Below are 23,174 nucleotides of genomic sequence, written 5' to 3'. Positions count from 1 at the left end.
CAGGTATCACAACGTATCATTTTATAGAGGATTAAGCAAAAATACTATAACAAAAATAACTTTCATTTTAAATTACACAACCATAAAACGTTAATCCGTTTTACTTTTAAAGTTTCACGGAGACTGCGTCAGCGCAAAAATTAAAACAATGCTGAGGCTTAACTTACATTTTTCATTTAATCCATCGTTAACTGAAAAACAAAACAAAAAAAACAATATCCCTTTAAAGTAGGCCAAACACTACATCATTATTAGACTCATAACCCGATCTGTGCAAGACAAAATAACATGCAGCTGGTCCTTCTGACTGATTACATTCAAGGAGAACAATACACGAACAAAATGTTTTTTTAATTTCACACATGAACTAATAATGCACTTATTGTTGCGATGCTGCCTCCAAGTATTCCCAACAGTAAATCATGAAAATGCACAAAAATCATCTTATCCGCTCTGAAGGCAAAACGAATGTGACAAAAAACAAAGAGCAACAGAAAGTGGATAATATTCAATATAGAGTCAATTTGTCTCATTAAAACTTTTAAATATACTTTGAAAAACAAATAAATAAGGTGGGAATGACAAGAAAAGTTAAAACATCAGAGTTTTTACACCCACTCCCTTTGTACATACTTATACATACAGCATTTTTCAATCCGTTTCCACACAGTGGTAAAGCTATTTGAAGCTGTGTGTGTCCATTACCCTTCTCTTCTACCAAACACTACCAGAGTCTGGGGCACTGCTGCTATGGAAAAAAGCATGCTGTTGAAGGAAAGTGAGAAATGCAGGTGTGTAAACTTGAACTTAAAGCATGTGGTACAAGTAGGTGAAACAGATTCACTTAAAAAAAAAAGACTTTGGTTGTGAAGCTCCCATGACTGAAACTATTTTTTTTTTTTTAAGTGTTAAGAACAAGAAAAAAGCAGAAGACAAAGGAATGTAACAGCTGCATGTAACAAACTATATGTAGTCATCTTCAACAACTCCTTCACGTTTCTATATTCATCCAGTCGTGTCATTTGCCATTTGTTTGTTAAGCTGTGGACAAAATGTCATAACATTGACCACAAAATATAATTTTAGCTAAATAAATCCCAAGTCCAAAAGGTTTGTAGCAAAGAAAATAACAAAATAAAAATGTAAATATCAAGGTATCACTTTAACAATCCACAATATGCACATTGACAGGCGGCCCAGACCCATTCCGCACAATAGAGAGCTAAGAAGGCACACCTCATAGGCATATAAATCCTACTCTGCACATTAAAATCCCCTCCATAGCATTCAGAATAAAACTAAATTGCCTTCTGTGAGTGGTGTCTCTCTCACAGTCATTAAGCAATGACCTTACAAGTGGCAGACACATCAAAAGCACGTAGTCTTTTAAAGAAAGTGTTGACAGTCAAAAGTTACAGTGGTAAAATAATCACAAAGCTGTTGATTTGAGAGTTTTTGGGGAAGAAAACACCACGATACACCCACATACAGCGTTATAGCAGCAGTTTTCAGTAGTATTCACCTATATGGCGATAGTGTTATCCATTTCACAACTGCTACAGTATAATCCACTACTTGGGGAGTGCAGTGACATGAAATGCAAGTGAAGAACAGTTATGTTAGAGGGGTGGACTTCATCTCCACACACACACACACACACACACACACACACACACACACACACACACACACACACACACACACACACACACACACACACACACACACACACACACACACACACACACACACACACACACACACACACACACACACACACACACACTCATTCGTCATCGATCAGTTTCTCAGCGCCGTTCTCTGCTTGTCTCCCTGTGCTGCTCCCTCCTTCCTCTCCGCCCCCGCTCTCCTCTTCCTCCTCCTCCTCCTCGTCTCCAGCGTAGGAGAGCGACTGGCTGCCGTAGTTGATCGTGGTGCGAGAGAGGTCCACTTCGATGGGGAAGACGTCTGCCTCCTTCAGGACGGCGTAGCACTCGTCATAGTAATGGGACATGCCTGAGACGAAGCGCTGCAGCTGGAACACGATGTCCTGGACTGGAGGGGAAGAGGGGAGGGGAAAGAGTCGGGTCTCTGGGTTAATAAACTCAGTGATGGATAAGATAAGTTGCACACAAAAAAAATAAAAAAATTTAATGTGAAGAGAATGAGAACAAAAAAGAGAAACAGATGAGGTCACAGGTTACTGCATGGTTTTCTGGTCTGGTACTGAGGGCCAGATTATAGGAGATCAAACTGCTGAATGTGAATGCTACGGCTCTCCATAGGTAGAATTTATTTTAGTATTGCTTTGTTGGTTTTTCTGCTTCCAAATATTTACATTTCTCTGAATTTTTTGCAGTGCTTGTTTGGGCATTTTTGCAGAGTGAATCCTGATAGTGATTTAATAATGGCTATTTAATTTCCATCACAATGTCCAAGATCATCTATGCCAAAATGAGGTTATTATAGGATATTATCTTGATAATCACAAGTATAAAGTGTAAATCTAACACTGTCAAAATAAACATTATACATTATAGTTTTGAAACATTTACAATTTAAACAGTGGACAATAACATGAACAATAAATACACAACTTGGTAACCTCTCTCTCTCTCGCTTGCGTTTCCTGTGTGGCATAGAGTTTAGATTCTCTGCCCGAGCCTGAACTTGCCCCGCGGGCCGGGTCGGGCTGATATTTCCCGCCACTATCCTCAGGCAGGGCCGGGCCTTTGATCAAGCATTTGTGTTTTTTTAATCTTTACTTTATTAGCCTAATTGGGTGGGGAGAAAGCTATGCCTCTCCAGCTTCTCCCGTAGCTCTGGGTATATGTCCTGTCCTGACTTGAGTGTGAGGTAAACTGTGCTAAATCGTGTCTCCCCCATCTGTAGAACTGTCTTCGATAATTGCGCAACGAGGCCAGATTGTTTCAGATAGCTCACGAGTCCTTCAGCAGCAGATATGGTCTCTCCTATACCCGGTGCGTTGTCAGCCAGTGCGTCGGCATGCAGACCGTGGCGAAGGACGGTATTAATTAGGTGATCGAGACAAGAAAGTCTCCTATATGGTTCCAGGGCTTTGATTATGTTGCTGCCTGATCTGTTAGCCACAAACATCGGCTGAGGGAGTGAGGGTCGAGTTTTTTTACGTTTCTTCATTCGGATCCATTTGCGATCCATTCCAGTCTGAAAAAACAAACAACGCAGTTTACATGCTTCGTCCTTGTTGTATTATTCATTAAGATAATTCTAAACAGATTTCTGTAGTTCAAACAACTTGTAATTGTAATTGAGAACGTCAATTATAACAGCCCACGTATTTAAAAAGTGTCGGGTTTAAATCGTGCTCAGGCTCATAATTACAGTTCATGTGTCGGGCCGGGCTCGGACACAACGTGCACGGGCTCGGGTAGGGTCGGGCTTGATTTTTTAGGCCCGATCTAAACTTTCGTGTGGCATGTATACTGTCTCACCCCTTCATCCTCTCACATCCTGTTTTAAACATCAGACGGCAACGTGTGTGTTTAGAGCTGTGACCTCATACATCCTGGCATGGCTGTGTGGTTGATTAAACAACATGTGGGCAGCAAGTGACGGACTTTGTTCCATTTGTGATAGATAGAGAGAAAGTGATCAGACAGATGTGATGACAGAGTATCAACCAGCGTCAGTTTACACCTGATGAGAGTGAGTAACTGGAAATAATAGCTGAAAAATAACCCCAACAACAACAACAACAACAACAGACCATGTTTCTGATCCAGCAGCTCTATCTTCTCCAGAACGTCCTTCCTCATTTTGGCGAAGCGAGCGCGAGCCTCCTGCCGACACCGCAGCACCAAACGGTACTCGTAGTTACCGGTGCTGACGCGGTACAGGGGCTCTCCCATGGCCTGGAGCAAAAAAGCACATTAATCACTGCTTCAGATAATATTTTGAGCGCAAGAATCCTCGGACCGAAGTAAAACTCAGCCCATTTTTCAGTTGGAAACCTGTAGATCTCGTGTACATCATGAAAATGAGAACTCACAATACTGCTGTATTCTTCATCGTCCATTTCCTTCACCTTCAGGCAGTACGACTGAAAGACACACAGGATTTCTTGCCGTTTCTGTGTTGACTGATGGTGAACTTGTTGAACAGATTATAAGTGATGGCACTGTGCTGCATGTCACATTAAAACAAAAGTGCTGCTGTCTTACCAGATATTCAAACTTCACATCCAGGTACTTGCGGATGGTGAGCTTGGTGTCTGGTATGGCCTTGTGAAGGTACGTGTTCAGATCGTGGAGCATCTGCGACAAGATATGATTGGTTAATGGTTTGGTATAAAATCAGACAGCCCATACAGTCACGTAATGAGATCCACACATGACGGAAAACAGAACTCCAGACATCTTCAAAAACAAGTGTTTTTATTAACTTTATATTCATGATTTCCAGGGTAAAGAAAAATGTTTTTTATAAAAATAAAAAACATTTTTCTTTACCCTGGAAATCCAGAGTTCTCGCGAGAGCACAATTTGAATTTGCTCAGCGAGTCACTCTGGCATTCAGTAATGATGCTCGTTAACTATGACGTTGTAGCCGAGCTGCACCAATCACATCGCTGTATCTGATATAGGCGGGCCAGAGGCCAGCTAAACACATGACGACAGCACTGCGACATCAAAGTCATTATTAGAGCCGAAAGATAAAGGATTTTTAAGGCAGATACCGATACAAATATTTGGTGATTTAAAAATCCGATATTCCGATATATCGGCTGATATATATTTAAAAAAAAAATAATCCAGAAACGCATAACAAAACAAACACATTTCCCTAACATTAGTTATTTGTAGTTATTTATGAGTCTTCACTAAAATAATATGACAATGCAGTTTAAAAATAAACTTGTTTGTTTTATTAAACATATAATGATGAATGATAAATAAAATGTATAAAAATACAAACTTAAGATATGAAACTTAAAGTCCTTGAACAAAAACACAATAACAAAAAAATTAAAAATCAAAGAGTGTTGCCAACAGGGAGGTTGTAGCGCGCCCTCTGGTGGACAGACTATACAACGCCAACACTCACAACATAGTTGAAGGGGGTTTCCTCTGTTTTATATTTAATTTTTTTAGGGTTTCTAGGGTTGACAATTAGTGCTCTAACAAAATATCTTCACACTTAGATTTTAGATAAATAATCATCAGTAATGTGGACATAATGTCTAAGTGAGGAAAAAGCAAATAATAGAACAGTTAGAACAGTCTGGCAAGTTCAGAAAATTAAATAACTTTACTGTAATGCAGCCTTTAAAACCAGGAAAAGACACTTATGTCATATCATGTAATGACAATATCCAAAATCTAAGACGATATCTAGTCTCATATCATGATATCGATATAATATCGATATATTGCTCAGCACTACTTCAAAGCCAAACTTGAATCTGTACTCACAGGTTTGATGGTCTTCAGCAGCTTAATACCGTATTTCTCAATGTTTCGGTGAGCATCGGCAAACTTCACAAAAGCCTCGCTGGCGGCAGCCTGGGGCTCTCGTACGCCGATGACTGAAAACACATCTCCAAACGCTGGAGGGGTAGATTATCAAATCCCAATCAGATACGTTAAACACTAAACAATGTAGTAACACTTTGTTTATAATTCCTGATTTTGATCCCAGTAACTCACCTCTGTGAGTTTGAGAAAGCTCAAAGAAAGCTCTGAGCAGTCTCTTGGTGTGCTCCATCAGCCCTACAAGCAAACACAATAGTGAGACGTTGGTTTGAACAAACAGCAACATGTACATATTTAAGGTATGGTACCTTAGCACAGTGTATCTGAGGAAAACATCAGATTAACAGGGACCTCGTTTATCACACTAAACAGCAACACTTTAGTTTACTGAAGGCCAGTTTTGTAATGTGACTATTATTTACCTTTGTAGAGCTCTGCTGTTTTCTCCAGCTCTTCCAGTCGTTTGACCAGTCCATCTGGAAAGTCCAAAGAATCCACGTGAGTTACGCTTCATATCTACCTTTATAAATTCACTAATAAAATCACAATGTTCATAATAATCATCTCACCGTTGCATAGAATAGCTCTACTGAGTCCAAGAGCATCTGCTGTGCCTGAGCTCATATTCTCGACCAGGCGGTGTTTGACTTTCTTCAGCACTGAAACACACACACACACATGTTAAATGTGCGCGCACACACACACACACACGCACACGCGCGCGCACACACACACACACACACACACACACACACACACACACACACACACACACACACACACACACACACACACACACCACACACACACACACACCAAGTCGCTGTGCACTATCTGTGTGGGGACCTGTCATTGACATAATGCATTCCCTAGCCCTTTACCCTAACCTTAACCATCACAACTAAATGCCTAACCTTAACCCTTACCCTCACCCTAACCATAACCTAATTCTATCCCTAATCCTAAAACCAAGTCTAAACCCTCAAACAGCCCTTTAAACTTGTGGGGTCCAGCATTTTGGCCCCACAAAGCTGTCAGGACCCCACAAGTATATTGGACTCCTGGTTTTTGGACCCCACGAATATAGTTAAACAAGAACACAAACACACGCACACACACACACACACACACACACACACACACACACACACACACACACACACACACACACACACACACACACACACACACACACACACACACACACACACACTACAATAAATAATCCACATAGAGAAATATAAACAAACAATGGTCAAGACTAATAGTGAGTATGTGTGTGTGGTGTGTCTCTAGTGGGGGAGATACCTATATCCAGAGACTTCCCCTGTTTGGGGTCAGCCTGCAGTTTGTTGTAGTGGATTACTGCGTCTCCCTGTGAAAACACAATCAAGAGATACACACAGATGACTCAACAACAAAAATAAACTGTGTATGTTTAAAAGAAGACCATCTATAGAAAACAAACTATATCTTCCATTACTTTAATTTCAATAAAAATCCAAAATGAACAATTAAAAATACAATGTGTTACCCTTTTAAATGTGGTAAAATTGATAATGTGAAAACATTCACGGTGTCAAGGGTGAAATTCACATTCATTTGCACTGAATGGCTAACAACAACACAATCTAATCCTTTAAATCCAACGTTGGACCCCAGCTTTAATCCGTCACACAGGAAGTCATGGAATTTTCTGGGTGCGAACAATGGATGCCAAAAACAACACAGCCACTGTGCACTGGTGACGTTATGCTGAAAGCTATAGGCTATTGTCCCGACCTCTTTAGCACAGCTCGGCAAGCCGGTAAAGTCCCTCTACTCCACAGACCTACGGTGGGTTTACACCCGTAAATAGTAAACTGTCTGACTATTTACTGATAAATCTGCAGCCTCGGCGGGACACAGAAATGTGAGTAATGTTTTATTCCTTTTGCCTCTTTCTATTAATTCCCATATGTGCTTGGTTTCTTTTTTTTAATGCATTAAAAGACACTGGTGGTGTGGAGTTTAGTTTGTTCAACTTTCAATTGTCAGACCAATAGGACATACTGGGAAGTTTTCTGAATATAAGAGATTTCCTGCCCAAATGCATAATGAGGCAAAAACAGCCCTAAAACAAAATGACCTGCATCTGGCAGGTGGCTGGTTTTAATTGTCTATCTAAGTCATCAATACTTGAATCTCTAACAGAGAAGACCACATGGAATTGGTCAAAATCTAGACTGTGTATTCACAGAATTGTAGAAAAGGTAAATAATAAGCCATTTGAACATATCCTTGTGTTGTTCAGGACTGTAATGACTCTGGACTGTGATTCCATTAGGGCTGGCGATATATAGAGAAAATCAAATATCACGATATTGTTGACCAAATCCCTTGATGTCGATATTGCGATGATATTGTATGGTTGACTATTAGTGCTTTAACAAAAGGTTATTTACACAATGAGATTTTTTATAAATAATCTCCAGAAATTAATTAATGACTTAGTGGGTAAAGGCAAATAATAGAACAGTTACAACAGTCTGGTAAGTTCAGAAAATGACATCACTTTAACGTAATGCAGCCTTTGGAACCAGGAAAACATTTACCATATTACCATATTACGATATCCAAAATCTAAGACGATATCTATTCTCATATCGCGATATCGATATAACATTGATATATTGTCCAGCCTTGGATTCCATTCCCAGTATTTGTGTACCTGTACAGCTTGAATCATCTTGGCGACCTCCACTTTGGTCTTTCCCTTCACTGGTTTCCCATTCACGCCCGTGAGCTCATCACCTGCTGCCAGTGTCCCATCCAGAGCGGCCGGGGTATTATCAAAGACCTGTTAGACGACAGAAACCACATTTAAAAGGTAAAGATGACACACGTATATTACTTCACAGAAATGTTCTGTAATACATTCATAAACATGGTTATAATCAATTGTTCTGTACATACCTGAACAATGTAGAGACAAGGACAATACTGTGCCCCACCACCAATGCTGATCCCAATAAGGTTATTAGCATCTTTCTTCAGACACACAGTACCAGGTACTGTTGGTATACCGCTGTGGAGAAAAAAACATGATATTTTGAGATTTAGAGAATTCTTAATTATAGTATAAAGCTCTTCAAGTTCTTAAAATCAGTTGAATAATTAGAGCAAAGTTTATATCAGGACGCCAGCCCTGATATAAGCTATTGTTTTAATCATTAAGTCATATCTCATGGTTTGATTTGTCAGTGTATATGTGGTCCCATTTATAAACTGAAGTGTGTGTAACATACTGTTACACACACTGAAACACAAAATTGAATGACGCAGACAATAAAAAGGAAAAACATAATTGTGACTTACAGTTTATCCTCCTCTAACTCATAGTCCATGTCTGTGAACATTGCAGGACGGTGTCACTCCTGATCCCTGTAAAGCATTAGAGTGATTATGACAAAACTCAGTAACTGTACGTTACATATCGTGTGACTGTACCTGAAGATTGATATGATGAAGACAAGTAACACCAAGACCGTTTTCTGACTATTTTGAACAGCTCTCTCGGCAATGAATGAAATAAAAAGTGATTTAAAGTGAGCTCATTCTGGTGGGAAATACTGCAACTATCAAATGAAATTGGGGGACATTCTAAAATGCTTAACGTGGCTTGAGGTCGGAAAACAACGATCAGTGATCACTAGGGCTGTGCTCGATTGAAGAACTTCTTAGTCGACTAACACTCATTCAATTGTATCGACTAATCGATTAGTTGATTTAATCGACCACTTTTAATTCTTGTGTTTACCAGAGATGTGCTCGTACGTTTCTTGGAAATAAGTAATTCAGCATGAAAAAAGCATAAAACATGACTAATCGACTAAAGAAATCTAAGTTGACTAACATCAAAACGACCGATTAGTCGACTAATCGACTAAGAGGGAGTAGCCCTAGTGATCCCCAAATTTCTCTCTCATATTCCTCCTCATAACCGCTGAAAACTGTCAAAAAAAATCGATCCCAAAGTCCAATTATTATGGACGTTATCTGACATTAAGCGTTTCTGCTTCATTAGAGCCTAAGGAAAACGCTTAACGTGGTTTAATGTAATACTATAATAACGTATACTAACATCCATAATAATTGGACTTTAGGTTCGATTTTTTGATAGTTTTCAGTGGTTATGAGGAGCAATATAACAGAGAAATTTGGTGATCAATGATCATTGTTTAGGTACATTAAACCACGTTAAACTTTTTCACGTTAAGCGTTTTAGGATGCCCCCTGTTAAGTCAGTGAGAAGAAGAAGCTGCAGCAGCAGATGGGCAAACAGCTGGTAACTTTCAATGCATGCTAACTGCCCGATGTTGGCCAGTTACATTTCTCTAAATGCGTGTAACAGTTAAACTCAATACAACGACCTATGTGGTTAAAAACAACGACTGTAATATGTGTAGTCACGGAAGCAAGCAGCAAGAAATGTGCTTGCTAACACTGGCTTATTAGCTGCTAACGTTAGCAACGGTATGCTATTGGCAGGTGGAAGAGCAAATTTCGCACGTCCAGAAACGTTAACGGGCTGTAAACTATTTACCTTTATTAGACTCTGCACCCGTTTCCCATACAAAAGTCTCCGAGTGTATATAAAAATCTTTTTGGAATCGCTCCGTTTACTCGCTATTAAATCTTAATTTCTGAATCCACTGACAGCTCCCGTGTTTACTTTCTTTTGTCACTTCCGGCGACATAGCGGAAGTTGTTGTAGGGAAAAAGTGGTCACATTTAGAAACTCCAACTCCACATTATTTAGTGGAAATACAACATATATTTATACTGACTGTATCGATGTATAATTTGTTATCAACGAAAATAAAAACCTGTAAAGCTCTACAAGAATATATAATTATGAGGTGTTACCGGTTATACTCTCAAATGGTTTCACTGCCCTCCTGTGGTCACAGTCAGGAACTGCAACATTTAAATGTCTAACTAGCGTCAGTGATACCTTCTTATATACTGTCTATGGTGATACCATACTGCCACTCCCGGTAAGTGATTAGTGCAGCTGTTACAGTCTGTTCTGTGATCAAAGAGGCAATTCATCTCATTATGCAAACTGAGTTGATCAGTAATGATTAAAAAGAGCCGTGCCTCTGCATTGAAAGGGGCTTCTTGATTGTCATGATGATTACTGGCCGACATTGTAACTGTTAAAAGTCCTTTCACTGAATCTGTTGTGCTTCCCGTTATAAATTAGGTGACATTTCACAGTCACAGTACTTACTTTTTGTCTTCCAGGGCAGAAGATCTTCCTACATCTTCCTTCAACTCCAGGACTGTTGTTCACCAACACCAGCAACCAAAATAAACATGGTAAGTTAATGATTTTATTTCACTCCATATAATATACAGATTTTGGATTAGCACCTTGTAATTTGTTGACTAAAAATATCAACACGTTTGTGAATACCATTAATCTCTTATTTTCTAATTCACTCGTTCAAAACCCCTAAACTGCACATGTGTGTTTCTCAGCAACTTGAAATGAAGAACGTACATCTGAGAGTTGGAGATCGGCTGAAAGTGAAGGGGGAAATCATGCATGATGCTGAGAGGTAAGTGAACCAAAGTCATACATTTATTTTAAGTTAGATTCTTTCCTTTATAAAATAATATGGTGATATTTATACAGATGCATTGCAGGAAAAAATTGACTTTTTTTCTTTTTAGTAGTATAGCCAGGGCCCAGCTTTTCTAAAAAATTTAATCTGGATCAAATTGATACGGATTTGGAAATCCCATGTCTTGCTATCCAGGATCACCTGATCCATCTTACTTTTATGCCAGTTTTATAAAAGAACATTGCATTGGATCACTATGATCCAAATACCAAATTTCTGTTTACCAGAGCCTTAAATGGAACCAACAGTGTAGCCTACTGGCTTAGCAAAGAACAACAGGTAGGCAAAATACCAGTGACCCCAAATAGCCATTGTTTGTTTTAATTTTAAGAAACAGAAACACCGTAATAAACAGAAACATTTTACATTCCTTATTTTGTTATTGTTTTGTTCACCATATCTCATTAGATGTGACATGCTTCACATATGCTTCAAATATGAAGAAATGTATATATCATCAGTAAACATTGTGTGATCATTCACTTAAAATCAAAACACTGATTTTATTTGGTTCGAAAAATCAATCGAATCCACCCTTCTGATGGGATCAGGATAATCCTGTTTTTTTGTTTTTTTGGATCAAATAGATCCCAAACCAAGTTTAAAGTTTTGAAAAACCCCAAAGGCAGGTTTGATCCAGATCAAATGTAAGATTGGATTACATGGTCTTATCTTAGTTCGGAATCCCTCTTTTGCTTTTGAAAACCCATTTCCAAGATTTGATCCAAAATCCCACTGGATTACTTTTGAAAAACTGGGCCCAGGTGATTATATGCTGAATATTGATTCTGTGTGGCATTTTAAACTCTGCAAACACCTCGATGTATGACCTCTGATCCCCTCAGATTCCAGATCGACCTCGGCAGTGGTGCAGACGACCTGGCGCTGCACTTTAACCCTCGTTTCCACGACGACGACGATGGAGCTGTTCTCGTTTGCAACTCAAAGATTGACGGTTGTTGGGGCGATGAGAAACGTGAAATACACAACCCCCTACAGAGGGGCACAGATGTCAAGGTGAGGGAATCTGACTGAAGGAAGGGGAGGTGTGTGTATTTGGGGTTGTCACACAGACTAGTTTGGGTTTTATTTGGAGAAGTTTTGAGATGTTCTACTAAAAACAATTAGATTGCCGTCTAATCTAAGGATAACACTTTAATTATATTTGGTGCCAAAATGAATGATCACATGTCAGTGCTCATCTTGAAGCCCTGATGTTTAAGACTTTAAGCCATTTTCAGGAATCTTGGTTTAGTTCTGGACTCAAAACCCACATCAACAGAATTACAAAATCAGCCTACTACCATCTTAAAAATATAGATAGACTAAAAGGACTTAGACAACAAGGCTTAGAGAAATGTATTCATGCCTTTGTTTTCAACAGTGTCTTGACAGGTCTCTGGAAAAAATCAGACAACTGCAGTGTATTCAAAACACTGCTGCCTGAGTCCTCACTAAAACCAAGAAAGAGCTTTGCACTGGCTTCCTATGAATCAAAGAAATTATTTCCAAAATATTGTTCTTGACTTACACAGCACTGAATGGTTTGGGGCTAATATACATGTCTGATATGCTGCTCTGCTACGAGCCATCCAGAGCTCTAATCAGATCATAAGACCACTCACCGTCCCCAGGGTCAGAACCACCGTCCCCAGGGTCAGAACCACCGTCCCCAGGGTCAGAACCACCGTCCCCAGGGTCAGAACCACCGTCCCCAGGGTCAGAACCACCGTCCCCAGGGTCAGAACCACCGTCCCCAGGATCAGAACCAAACACGCGGGACTTGCTTTCAGTTTCTGTACACCGTAGATCTGGAATAAATCTTCAGATCTCTTGAGATCTGCCCCAAACCCTTTGTTCTTTTAAATTAAGGCTTAAAACTTTTCTTTTTGCCACTGTTTTCCCTTAGGTCATTAGTTGGTCAATCCTACACTTCTATGCTTTTGAATTCTTTTAAATCTACAGTTTTATGCTGTTTTATTTGCTTTGTATGCTTATGTAAAGCACTTTGAATTGCCTTTGTGTCTGAATTGTGCTATATAAATAAACTGCCTTACCTGAGTATCTCTTTTTCTATTCCAGCTTGTGTTGAAGCTGGTTGGAGACATGTTTGAAGTGGAGCTTCCTAATGGACAGGAAGTCCAGTTCCCTAACCGTCACAACATGGACGTCATCAGCTACATTAAAATCGTTGGGGACTTCAACCTGACTTCCTTCAAGATATGCTAAGAGACAAAACTGCTGTAACACATGAATACTGCGTGTATCAGTTTGGTTAAAGTCGAGACTTTGAGACTTTGTCGGTTATTGTTAGACATATAAATCAATGTAGATCTTCAGTGAATTGGAAATGTATCTTTATTTAAAAATGCTGTGTTGTGCACTAGAATATAAAATGTTTAAATCCAAATGATCATGTTTTGTTTTATTTGAAGGGTTGTAACACTAACATTATCAGCCTAGTAATGAGAGAGCAGCAAATCCAATTAAAGTTTTTACACACATTTTTCCCCCGTAATGACTTTGTGTCCCTGATACTATAAAAAAAACCTTGACTATGAAAATAAATTCACTAAGGTCATTTTAGAAAAACTAAGAAATCTGGTCTTTCAGTAGATATGAAGTAATTACTTTTATTATAACATAACAGCTAAAAAATATTCTTCTCAATGACTTACATTCTTACATTGTTTACATCACATTTGGATTCAGAATAGTAATGACTGAAAGATTCTAAATAAAAAACAATGTGTGGATACAACATTTAATTAAATGAGTTAAACGTATGGACAAAATAACAGATTGGTTGAAATGAGTTAAACATAATACATATTAACACTTCAAATACTTAAGAAACAAAGCATTCTTCATCAGTTCTGTTCGAAATGTTCAACATAATTAATTGTGAAATGCAGAGACTGTTGTGGTAAACAGAGAACCTGTTGCATCTAGTTAGGGTGAGACGAAGAGCAAACGAGCCTCCATGTACACCCGGGGAGGAAGCATGAAACTGAAGAAGTAGTTACATTGCAAATTAGACTTGAATATCATTATTGTTACAAACATGCTTATCAACAGATGCCTAATACTTATCCAGGCCTTTATCCTTACTTGATATGATTACGGTTTAGCAGTCTCAGGTTATACTTCATTATGTTTTCGCATTTCGCAGCTTCAAGCACATAAACATTTAAACACAGCGATTTTCATAACAAGATGTACAACATGCAAACATACAAACCGACAAGACAATACTTGTTTAAAATGATTTTCAGATGTAATTATTTTGAAATTATTAAGGTTAACAAAGAAATATGTTTTCCATTACTTTTTTGCATTAGTAATTGCAGTTGATAATTCTTGACAATATATGCTTCTCACATCTATTTGCCTGTTCATTGAACTTCAAAACATACATTTTAATGTATTTAATAAGAAATGCAATAACAACTTATATTTACAGTCAGTGTTATTGTCATATGTCAAAAACAGCCACCGTGCGACAGGAAATAGAAGAGTCGTATATATGTTGTTCTGAGAGTCTTTGGAAAACTTAATTTACTTATTTTGTCGTTTAGGTATGAGGATGTGTTGGAAAACAAGTATCATTATGACTTTCAGCAGTGTTGTTGTTGTGTTGGCTCACTCACAGGTTGTACATGTCATCCAGACTTTTAATAGCTTCTTCCTTAGAGTGTGTTTTCCACTCACTGGGAATTTCACCACGGCCCTGGAATTTTAATTGATAGTGATCTTCCAGTTCCTTCTGAAATCGACACACAAACCATGTCCAATATTTCATCTTAGACTCATCAGGGGTGATTCTCCAGTTAGCAAACCGTGGGCCAGCAGTTCGGTACTGTTTAAAGGGAATGTGCTTTTCTGGATCTTCATCAGGGTAAAAACGTCCATCACTCGCAACATCTGTTGTGCAGAAATTAACATCCAGTATCTCTGTGTTTCTGTAGTGAAACCATTGACTGCAGCAGATCGATGAAAGGGCACGCTGTGGTCATCAGGACTGTGATCTTCCAATGTGTTGGTACAAACAGCTGCACAGAATGGACACGTTACCCAGCAACAGTTACACAGCTGATCGATGAGGATTTGATCAGGCTTCATCCTGAATTCCTTCATCTTATCCAGTGAGAGGCTGCTCACTTCCTCTATGACAGATACAAGGCCTTTCTCTGTCTCTTCTTTAAGAAAGTCAAACTTCTTTATGTCACTGAAGTTTTGACAACAGATGGTTTCAAATGTTAGCTCCTTTTTTAGTAAACTTGAAAATTCCTTCACCCACATGTCTGGGTCTCCTCTCTGCGTTTTGACTTTCTCTGTAGCATCAAATAAAGCTTGACTCACAAGTGTTTTAATGTCTTCAACATTTTTCTTGAGTATATTTCGTGCTTTATCTTTATTGTCTCTGAAGATGTATTTCTTTATTTCCTCTTTTATAAAGGTTTTTTTTTTTTTTGGGGGTGTGGGGGTGGGGGGTAAAACCCCCCCCCCATTTTTTTTTTTCCCACCCTTTTACTTTTATAAATTTTATCACAAACCTTTTCCCCCACAATTCTCTAAAAATACACCCCATTTTTTCAGCAAGATCCATGGCAGTCTTGTTACAGACAGCCTCAACAATGGAAACCTTCAGTTTTTCACACATCAGTTCTCCAAGCACAACAGCAGATGAGTTTCCTTTGCAGAAGCTTCTGAAAATGTTGTAATATTGCATTTTCTGGCTTTCTACGTAACTGAGTGCATCATTGTTTCCTTTGAATTTCTTGTGGGACTCTGAAAGCCAACTCTCTGCTCTGTGAAACACATACAGTATGAGATCAACTGTAAACTCCTTCTTTAGAGCATAGTTCCTCTTTGATTCAAATTCTGTCACCTTTTTATTCACACTGTTGGCCACTTCTTGCAAGTAAATTGGACTGTAGCCTCTGGTAGCGACAGGTTTGCTCTTAATTGCATCAAGCGACTGTTTTTCAACATCGTCAATGAGGGATCTGATCAATTGCTGTACACACTGACCGGTCCACTTAAAGTAATATTTTTCTATTTTGTTTGAATGTGATACATAATTACTGTAATCACCAACTTCTGATATGTTTTTGTATTTTTCACTGCTTTCAGATTCAGCTATAAGACGCCATTCAAAACCGAGCTCCTGAAGAATAGTTGACTGATCTTTTTCATAGTTGATGTCCTCAATAGGTTTTATATCTGCAGTTAGTTCCCTAACCAAGCCACTCCAGACAGAGTTGAAGTGCTTCTTGAGTTCCTCTTCATCTTTTGCCTTGTCCTTTAACTGATGAGCGAGCTCTTTGCTCTTTTGTAGCAGCTTGTTCTCAAACTCTGTCTTCTTATCATCCAGCTTTCTACGAGCATTCTTCTGCTGGATGACTTCATTTAGTTTTCTTTTAACTCCTCTCACTTGTTCATCATGAAACTCCTTGATTTTGGTTTCAAATTGTCCTCGCCACTGAACCAACATTTCTTTGTCTTTGTCATCATCAAAGTATGTTGTCATTGCTTTTTTGATTTCTTCATAGGTTTTGTTCATTTCTTTATTAAGATATTTGAGCTGGTCCTCAAGTTTTCTGTACACTGCAATTTCAAGTGGGTTTTTGAAACTGAAAACAAAGTTTTCGTTCATCAGGGCGTTCCACAGGTCATGAATTTTGCTTTTGAATTGTGAGAGAGTAATCCCAGCAGACTGTGAAGCTTTAGAGAGGATGAAGGTCTTCAGCTCTTGGATGCTCTCACTGTAACCTGGATTTGGAGGAGCCATAGGTGGACTTCCCTCCCATAGTTGGGCAAAGTATTTCACATCTTTCTGCACATCAAAAGCAATGACGTCACTGAAACACTCAGCATCACAGACTTCTTCTTTGGCTGCTAGTTTGGCCATCTGGTCCAGTTTTTCTTGCAGCCGTCTCTTTCCATCCAAGTTTTTCTCTGCAGCTGCAATATCTGTAACATTCTGGTGAACAAACACACAACTTGGAGAAAGTTTAACTTTCTTCATCCTCATGAACACCTGAACAACAATCTGCAGAACATCTTGCATCTCAGCTGGATTCTCTCCAAAGATGTTGATCAGTGTCATGTTTCCCAGACCAACAACAAATGTTGCCAGTTCATTGTCGTGGTGAAGAGTGGCGTTACCTTCCAACTCAAGAGCACGCAGTCCTTCAGTGTCCACCACCAGAACATAGTCAAACTGAAAGTCTTTCTTGATCTCCTCTGACACTTTGACCAGCTGCATGAAGGCACCCTTGGTGCACCTGCCAGCACTCACTGCAAACTGTAACCCAAACATGGCATTCAGCATTGTTGATTTTCCACTGCTTTGTACGCCTAAAACAGACAAAACAAAAACTCTCTTGTCGCCCAGTTTCTTGATGACTTCATCTAAAAGACTAGAGATCCAAGTCAAAGGCACATGACCTGCATCACCATCCATCAGCTCCATTGGGTGTCCTGATATCATCAGCTCTGCAGCCAGCTCAGGGTATTTAGACCAGTCAGGCTGTCCCCTCTTTGTTTGTTCCTGCAGAGATGCATGTGCATCATAGATCTGTCCCATTTCTCTAAAGATGTGCTCCAAGCCAAAAGTTGCTGACTGTAGTTTTGTTGATATTTGATCAAGCTCAGTTTGCTTTCTTTTCAACAGATCAGATTTGTCATGCTTCTTCTTCAAAGCCAAGACCTCAGACCACTTTTCATCATAGCTTTGGAGAATTGAAGTAAGATCATCTGTGGAGAGGGCATCTATTAAGATCTGAGTCCACTTCAGGAAATACTCCTTGTCTGTTGATGGCAAGGATGAGAGGCTTTCAATGAACAACTTCATCGGTTCACTACAAGAAGCAGTGCATTGATCTCGTCGTATTTGCTCCAGTTCCTGTTGCTTTTGACATTTCTCCTTCTCAATGTGTCCTTTGAGGTGATACAGTTCTTTGTTTATTCTGCACCACTTATGCCACAGTTGGCCTTGACAAGGGAGAAATTCATCTTTGATCTTTGAAACTTCCATCCCCTGAAGCAAGTTCACAATTTTCATTGCATCAGATTTCCCTTTTTGGCAGACTTTGTCATCTTCATCCACTCTGATTCCAGAGACCTCAGCCATGGTTTCAAGCTGGAAGGATGCATGGGGTCCAGACAAAATGTCTCCTATTATTTTTTTTAGCTCTTTAGAAACATCTGACTGGCTTCTGTCCTTTAGACCAATTTTGTATTTTCCCATTTTTGTCTCAACAGCACCACAATCATCATCAACCATTAGACAAATGAGAGGCTTCTGAGACCTGTAAAGGGCTGAGATAACTGCAGAAGCTTTGTCACCTTTTTCCAGAGTTGGTACAAAAACTACATTGATTGAAGATTTTTCCATCAGTATGTCACGCTGTTTTTCAATCGACAGAGCATCACCATGAAGATTACAGAAGGCAATGCAGTCAGTGAAGGCATCATTGGGTTTTCCAGAAGGGCAGTACCAGGCAATCTCTGCCACACCATCCATCAGATGACGAGACTTGGTGCTACCTGGACAGTTTCTGTGGAAGAAGGTGTTGTGACGGTCGTTGATCAAAGTGTTCATCAGCTGAGATTTAGACAGAGATAGTGAACCCAGGCGGAGAAATGACACCATGGGTGTCTCAGCTTTGCAGATGGGCAAACTCTTCATGGTGACAATGTTTGAATTATCTTTGATTTTGGTTATCTTCCAGCTTTTTCTTATTTGTCTGAATGTCCACAGAGGACAGTCAATATCCATTGTGACTGGGTCAGGAACAAGCAACGGTAAGGCGTACTGACATTGTGATAGCTTTGTAATCATGTTCTGCTTAAAAAAGCTGTCTGAGCAGTGAAATACTGCCATTTGAACATCCATTGGATGCACATGAGTCTGATTTGATTGATCACAGTCTGCAGAGGTGCTTAAAAGATCATCTAAATCTAAGTCATTGTCTGTCTCAACAGTGTCAGACACTGGATCAGACTTTAAATGTCTCACCTCAGGACTGTCTTGTCTTACAGGAATATATCTGGCTCTGTAGTCTAACATCATTAACTTCTGAAGAAAAGTATGAGCTAGATCTTTCTCAGATGTGTCATGGTCCTGTTTCACAGTTGGACCTATTTTAAGAAAATCTGCTGGTGTCAACTTCTGTTGATATTTGTCTTGAAGGTGAAGTCTGGCAAACAGTGTTTCTCTTTGATATTGTTTTTTCTTGTTGATCTCTTCAGACATCTCCACTGACTGCTGCAAATAAGTAAATAAACATGTACTCTATGATAAATATGAACATACAATACAACGGGATATACAGTGAATAGTCTTAAGATTTAGTAAATGAAGTACTCTTACCTCCTTGTTTCCACTTATATCTATATCTGAGCGACCTGCAGCAAAATCATGAACAGCATTAGAAAAGGGTCAGAGCAATTTCTAATAGTAATTTTCACTGCCTACTTGTCCTGCAGACAAATGCCCCCTGTGATTGATATAGTATTATAAATGTCACTATTATATTGTTAATACTGATACATCAATATAGAAGAGACATTTTCTTGTTGAAGCTGCTTGAGGTGGAGCTAGTTTTCATTACTTTATACACAGTTAGAATCCAGTGGTTTCCAACCTAAAGTTAACCTCCTCTAAAGGATGAACAAATAAAGCATAAAATACATAATTTGGTCAGTGCACTATTCCAGGTTTAGCATATTATAGTTGAGATTTATTTTGCCATAATGAATTGTGTATTGAAAAAGTTAACTGTTCAGCAAGATGCATCTCCTCTTCATCAATTACAGATAGTTGGCCCTTAACAATGTAAGTGCACGTGGGTGAAGCACATGGCGCAGGTGCATTTAGGGCGTGTCCAAATCCACTTTTGCTAGTTTAACAGCGGAAAAAGGGTCTGTGTGCCGGGCGCATGGTTCAAAAGGGTTGTACTTAGTGTCTTCATTAATTCATAGGTGTGTTTTGGGCGTAACATGCAATAAACCAGAGTGTCATCTCCCATTCCCTTTAAAAGCCATGCACATTTGTACCTTGGCGCATTGCTATTATGATGGTGGATTGGCACCGTAATCTTTTTATTTGTAATCTTTTTATTTGTAATCTTTTTACTTGTAATCTTTTGCATTTTACTAATTCTCTGTTAAAATAACAATGAAATGCTGCGCTATTGACTTTAGACGAGGTTTTTGTTGGTGTAATGGCAAAATTAAATTTAAGCACAATTCCTTATATTTTTATGTTTAATTCGTACTTTAATTCTCTCACAAATGCTGACAGAGTTTATCTCATTTCCCACATGCAGATTTATATTTTAACTTTGTGAGACATGCAGTCTGGAACATTGTGTGAGCACTGTTAGCCTGAACAGATAAAGGGACAAGGTCACCCTAAAACTCTCATTGTGTTTTCCCATGCCAGTTAAGATGTAACTGGGGGGTGAACGTCGTACAGGGAGGAGGAGGCGAAATGACTCCAAGATGTCTCTTGTATTCCTCTGATTGTCTTCATGTGTATCAGATTGCCTGTCAAAATTGTAGCGTCATAATCCAAGTGCGTATGTGCAGTCACCCTGAAGATGCATATAAGCCTGGTGTTCTTGTTCACTCATTTGAGACACTGACTACACACTGGGCTGCGGCCTTTTGTGAAATCATGTTGCTCCTATTTGCAAATATATATATATATATATATATATATATATATATATATATATATATATATATATATGTTTTTTTAATAAAATACAAAAACCCAATTTGGTCTTAGTTTCAGTCTGTCTTATTTGTTTCAATTTACTAAACTCTGAAAACTCTTTCCCCTGTTTCAGAGGAAACTTCCACGACATTGGTCAATGGCGCAATCACTTCCCGCTGCCTCAAGACAGCAATACGCTGAGAATTCACCTGAACACACCTCCCTGTAAGACCAGCACGCCAATGGGCGCACAGATGGGCAAAGGTGCATTTGCTTTTTAAACAACATGGGCGCATGAAACTGACAACTACGTTTGTCTTAAACTAGCAAAGACACTTGCCGCGCTGCACCGGGTGCAAGATAGGGCGTTAGTGTGTTTATTTTTTACTTTAGTTTTGCAGATTTGGCAGAAATCCATGGCAACAATAAAAGACAAGGTAATGCTGTTGAAACAGTCTGAGAGGTTGGACTTGTGTTCTTCACTGCGTCACTCTTCTCCATCGACCCCTCAGTCATCTTACTGCTGCTTTCATTGCTGACATTTTTAACTTCATTTCACACCCCCGCCTACCGTGACTTCTGCACGGTGACAGTCTGGTGTGTGTGTGAATGTGTCTTGGATTATTTCTTCATTTTGTTGTGCCTGCCGTGTGTTTTTTGTGTTTTAGTTTTTATTCTGTCTGTCTGTGTTTCTGTTTCCACCTGCATGTTCCATAGTGTGTGGACACACCCCCCAGCTGACTCTACCCACACCTGGCACCAGAGATGGGAAGTAATGAAGTACAAATACTTCGTTACTGTAGCCTACTTAAAAGGGAAATTTCACAGCTGGAAAGCTGAATATATCTTTAAATGGGGTCACTTATGTAGTAGAAATGTGAAAAGAAAATTGAAATCGGTGCCTTCTAGGCCAAGATAAGACAGAAAATGTGTTTTTGGCTCATATGGATGAAAGACACCAAATCCCAGAATGCACTTGCTTTGCTGCTGTATGAGGCCACTCCCAAGCCACGCCTGCCCTTTACAGACAGACAGTGAGACGATCAACTCAACAAGTTTGTTTTATCGTCATTTCAACCATATACACAAAAAAACGTTTCACCGTGGCTCAAGTGTTGTTACACATTTAAAACATGCTTTTTTGGCCACAGCTGATACATTATCCTCACTTCTTTCAGCGGATTGATTGATAGCTCCAGAGTAAACAGAACTGTGTCCATGGCAACGCTCTGCTATGCATGGCAACGAACCCGGTCTCACGCCAAGTCGTGTAATAGTCACGTTATTTTGATTCATAAATTTGTGTACAGGTCACGCTTTTCGAACCTGCTCTGGGGGACACAACATGGGGGAAATGTATCACTCGCGGTCCGGCACTCGCGGGCCGCCACTCGCAGGACACGATCCCCGGCCGCAGGGGCACACAACAACGGGGAAATGAAACGCCACAATAACGAGACGGATGGGGTTGAATGAACATAATTGTTGTTTCCAAGACTGTATGGCTGCAGCCATGCGTCCCATATCATGCCGTCCCGTCTACTTTTCAAAATAAAGCTTGCGTCCCAAAATTTCCATCGGGATGAACAGTTTCTGAGAAGCTAAGCGAGGATTCAAGATGGCTGAAACTCGTTTTTTCCTCAGCAATCTCCGGAAAAAGCCGACGGTCCAACCCCCTTTGGGCTATGCGGAAGTGGCTCCTAATACACAATGAATACAGGCTGTAGTCTTTTGCCTCTGGGCAAAAAAGCCTCAGATGACGCAAAAATCGTCATTTTGCGTCATCTGAGGCTTTTTTCCAGACCCTCACTACAGACATCTCCCCTCTCAGGGGGACATGAGGGAGGAAAGCATGGTCATTCAAAAATACTACCGGGGTTCTACTGATACAAAGCTTAATGCTAATCGGTGAAGTTTCCCTTTAAGTAGATTTTTCAGATATTTCTACTTTACTTTACTATTTCTTTTTGTGGCGATTTTTACTTTTACTCCTTACATTTTAACATGAATATCGGTACTTTCTACTCCTTACATTTAAAAAATTGGCTCGTTACTTTAGTTTTGTACAAGAGGTCGTAATGTCGGAGAATAGCGCGGACACGCGCCTCACACCGCGAGCGGGCGCGTGCGCCGCACAGAAAACAGTGAGAGAAAAGAAAAAGAGACTGCTGTCCAGAGGATAATCAGATAGATCGTGTGTGTGCGTCCTTGAGAACTGTAAGTCTTATAACTTATGTTGTCAGTTCCTGTTGTATTATT

At 39.5% G+C, this 23,174-nt stretch overlaps 2 protein-coding genes and 1 pseudogene across 3 annotated transcripts; 1 reads left to right on the top strand and 2 right to left on the bottom strand.

Moving 5' to 3' along the window:
- Positions 1-158: 158 nt before the first annotated feature.
- Positions 159-10,263, bottom strand: pick1 (protein interacting with prkca 1). Its single transcript, XM_039825687.1, has 13 exons — positions 10,099-10,263; positions 8,871-8,936; positions 8,469-8,580; positions 8,224-8,352; positions 6,822-6,888; positions 6,083-6,172; positions 5,936-5,989; positions 5,688-5,750; positions 5,454-5,587; positions 4,203-4,295; positions 4,031-4,081; positions 3,749-3,893; positions 159-2,055 (listed from the first exon to the last, which is right to left on the bottom strand). Exons 2-13 carry the CDS (start codon positions 8,909-8,911, stop codon positions 1,787-1,789), a joined length of 1,248 nt encoding a protein of 415 aa, XP_039681621.1. The 5' UTR covers positions 8,912-8,936; positions 10,099-10,263; the 3' UTR covers positions 159-1,786.
- LOC120575084 (galectin-2-like) lies at positions 8,269-13,703 on the top strand. 2 transcript variants are annotated; one of them, XM_039825689.1, is made up of 5 exons: positions 8,269-8,382; positions 10,803-10,877; positions 11,040-11,119; positions 12,031-12,202; positions 13,268-13,690. In XM_039825689.1, exons 2-5 carry the CDS (start codon positions 10,875-10,877, stop codon positions 13,412-13,414), a joined length of 402 nt encoding a protein of 133 aa, XP_039681623.1. In that variant the 5' UTR covers positions 8,269-8,382; positions 10,803-10,874; the 3' UTR covers positions 13,415-13,690. The 2 variants fall into 2 exon arrangements, with proteins under 2 accessions (XP_039681623.1, XP_039681625.1); XM_039825691.1 differs by lacking the exon at positions 8,269-8,382 and having other exon boundaries at positions 10,629-10,877; positions 13,268-13,703.
- Positions 13,704-13,802: 99 nt separating this feature from the next.
- The window catches only part of LOC120575077, a 30,910-nt pseudogene continuing 21,538 nt past the window's right edge, over positions 13,803-23,174 (bottom strand).

Source organism: Perca fluviatilis, chromosome 15 (genome assembly GCF_010015445.1).
Source record: "Perca fluviatilis chromosome 15, GENO_Pfluv_1.0, whole genome shotgun sequence".
In the NCBI taxonomy this organism is placed as follows: domain Eukaryota; kingdom Metazoa; phylum Chordata; class Actinopteri; order Perciformes; family Percidae; genus Perca; species Perca fluviatilis.
This window is presented reverse-complemented; position numbering and strand designations above follow the sequence as displayed.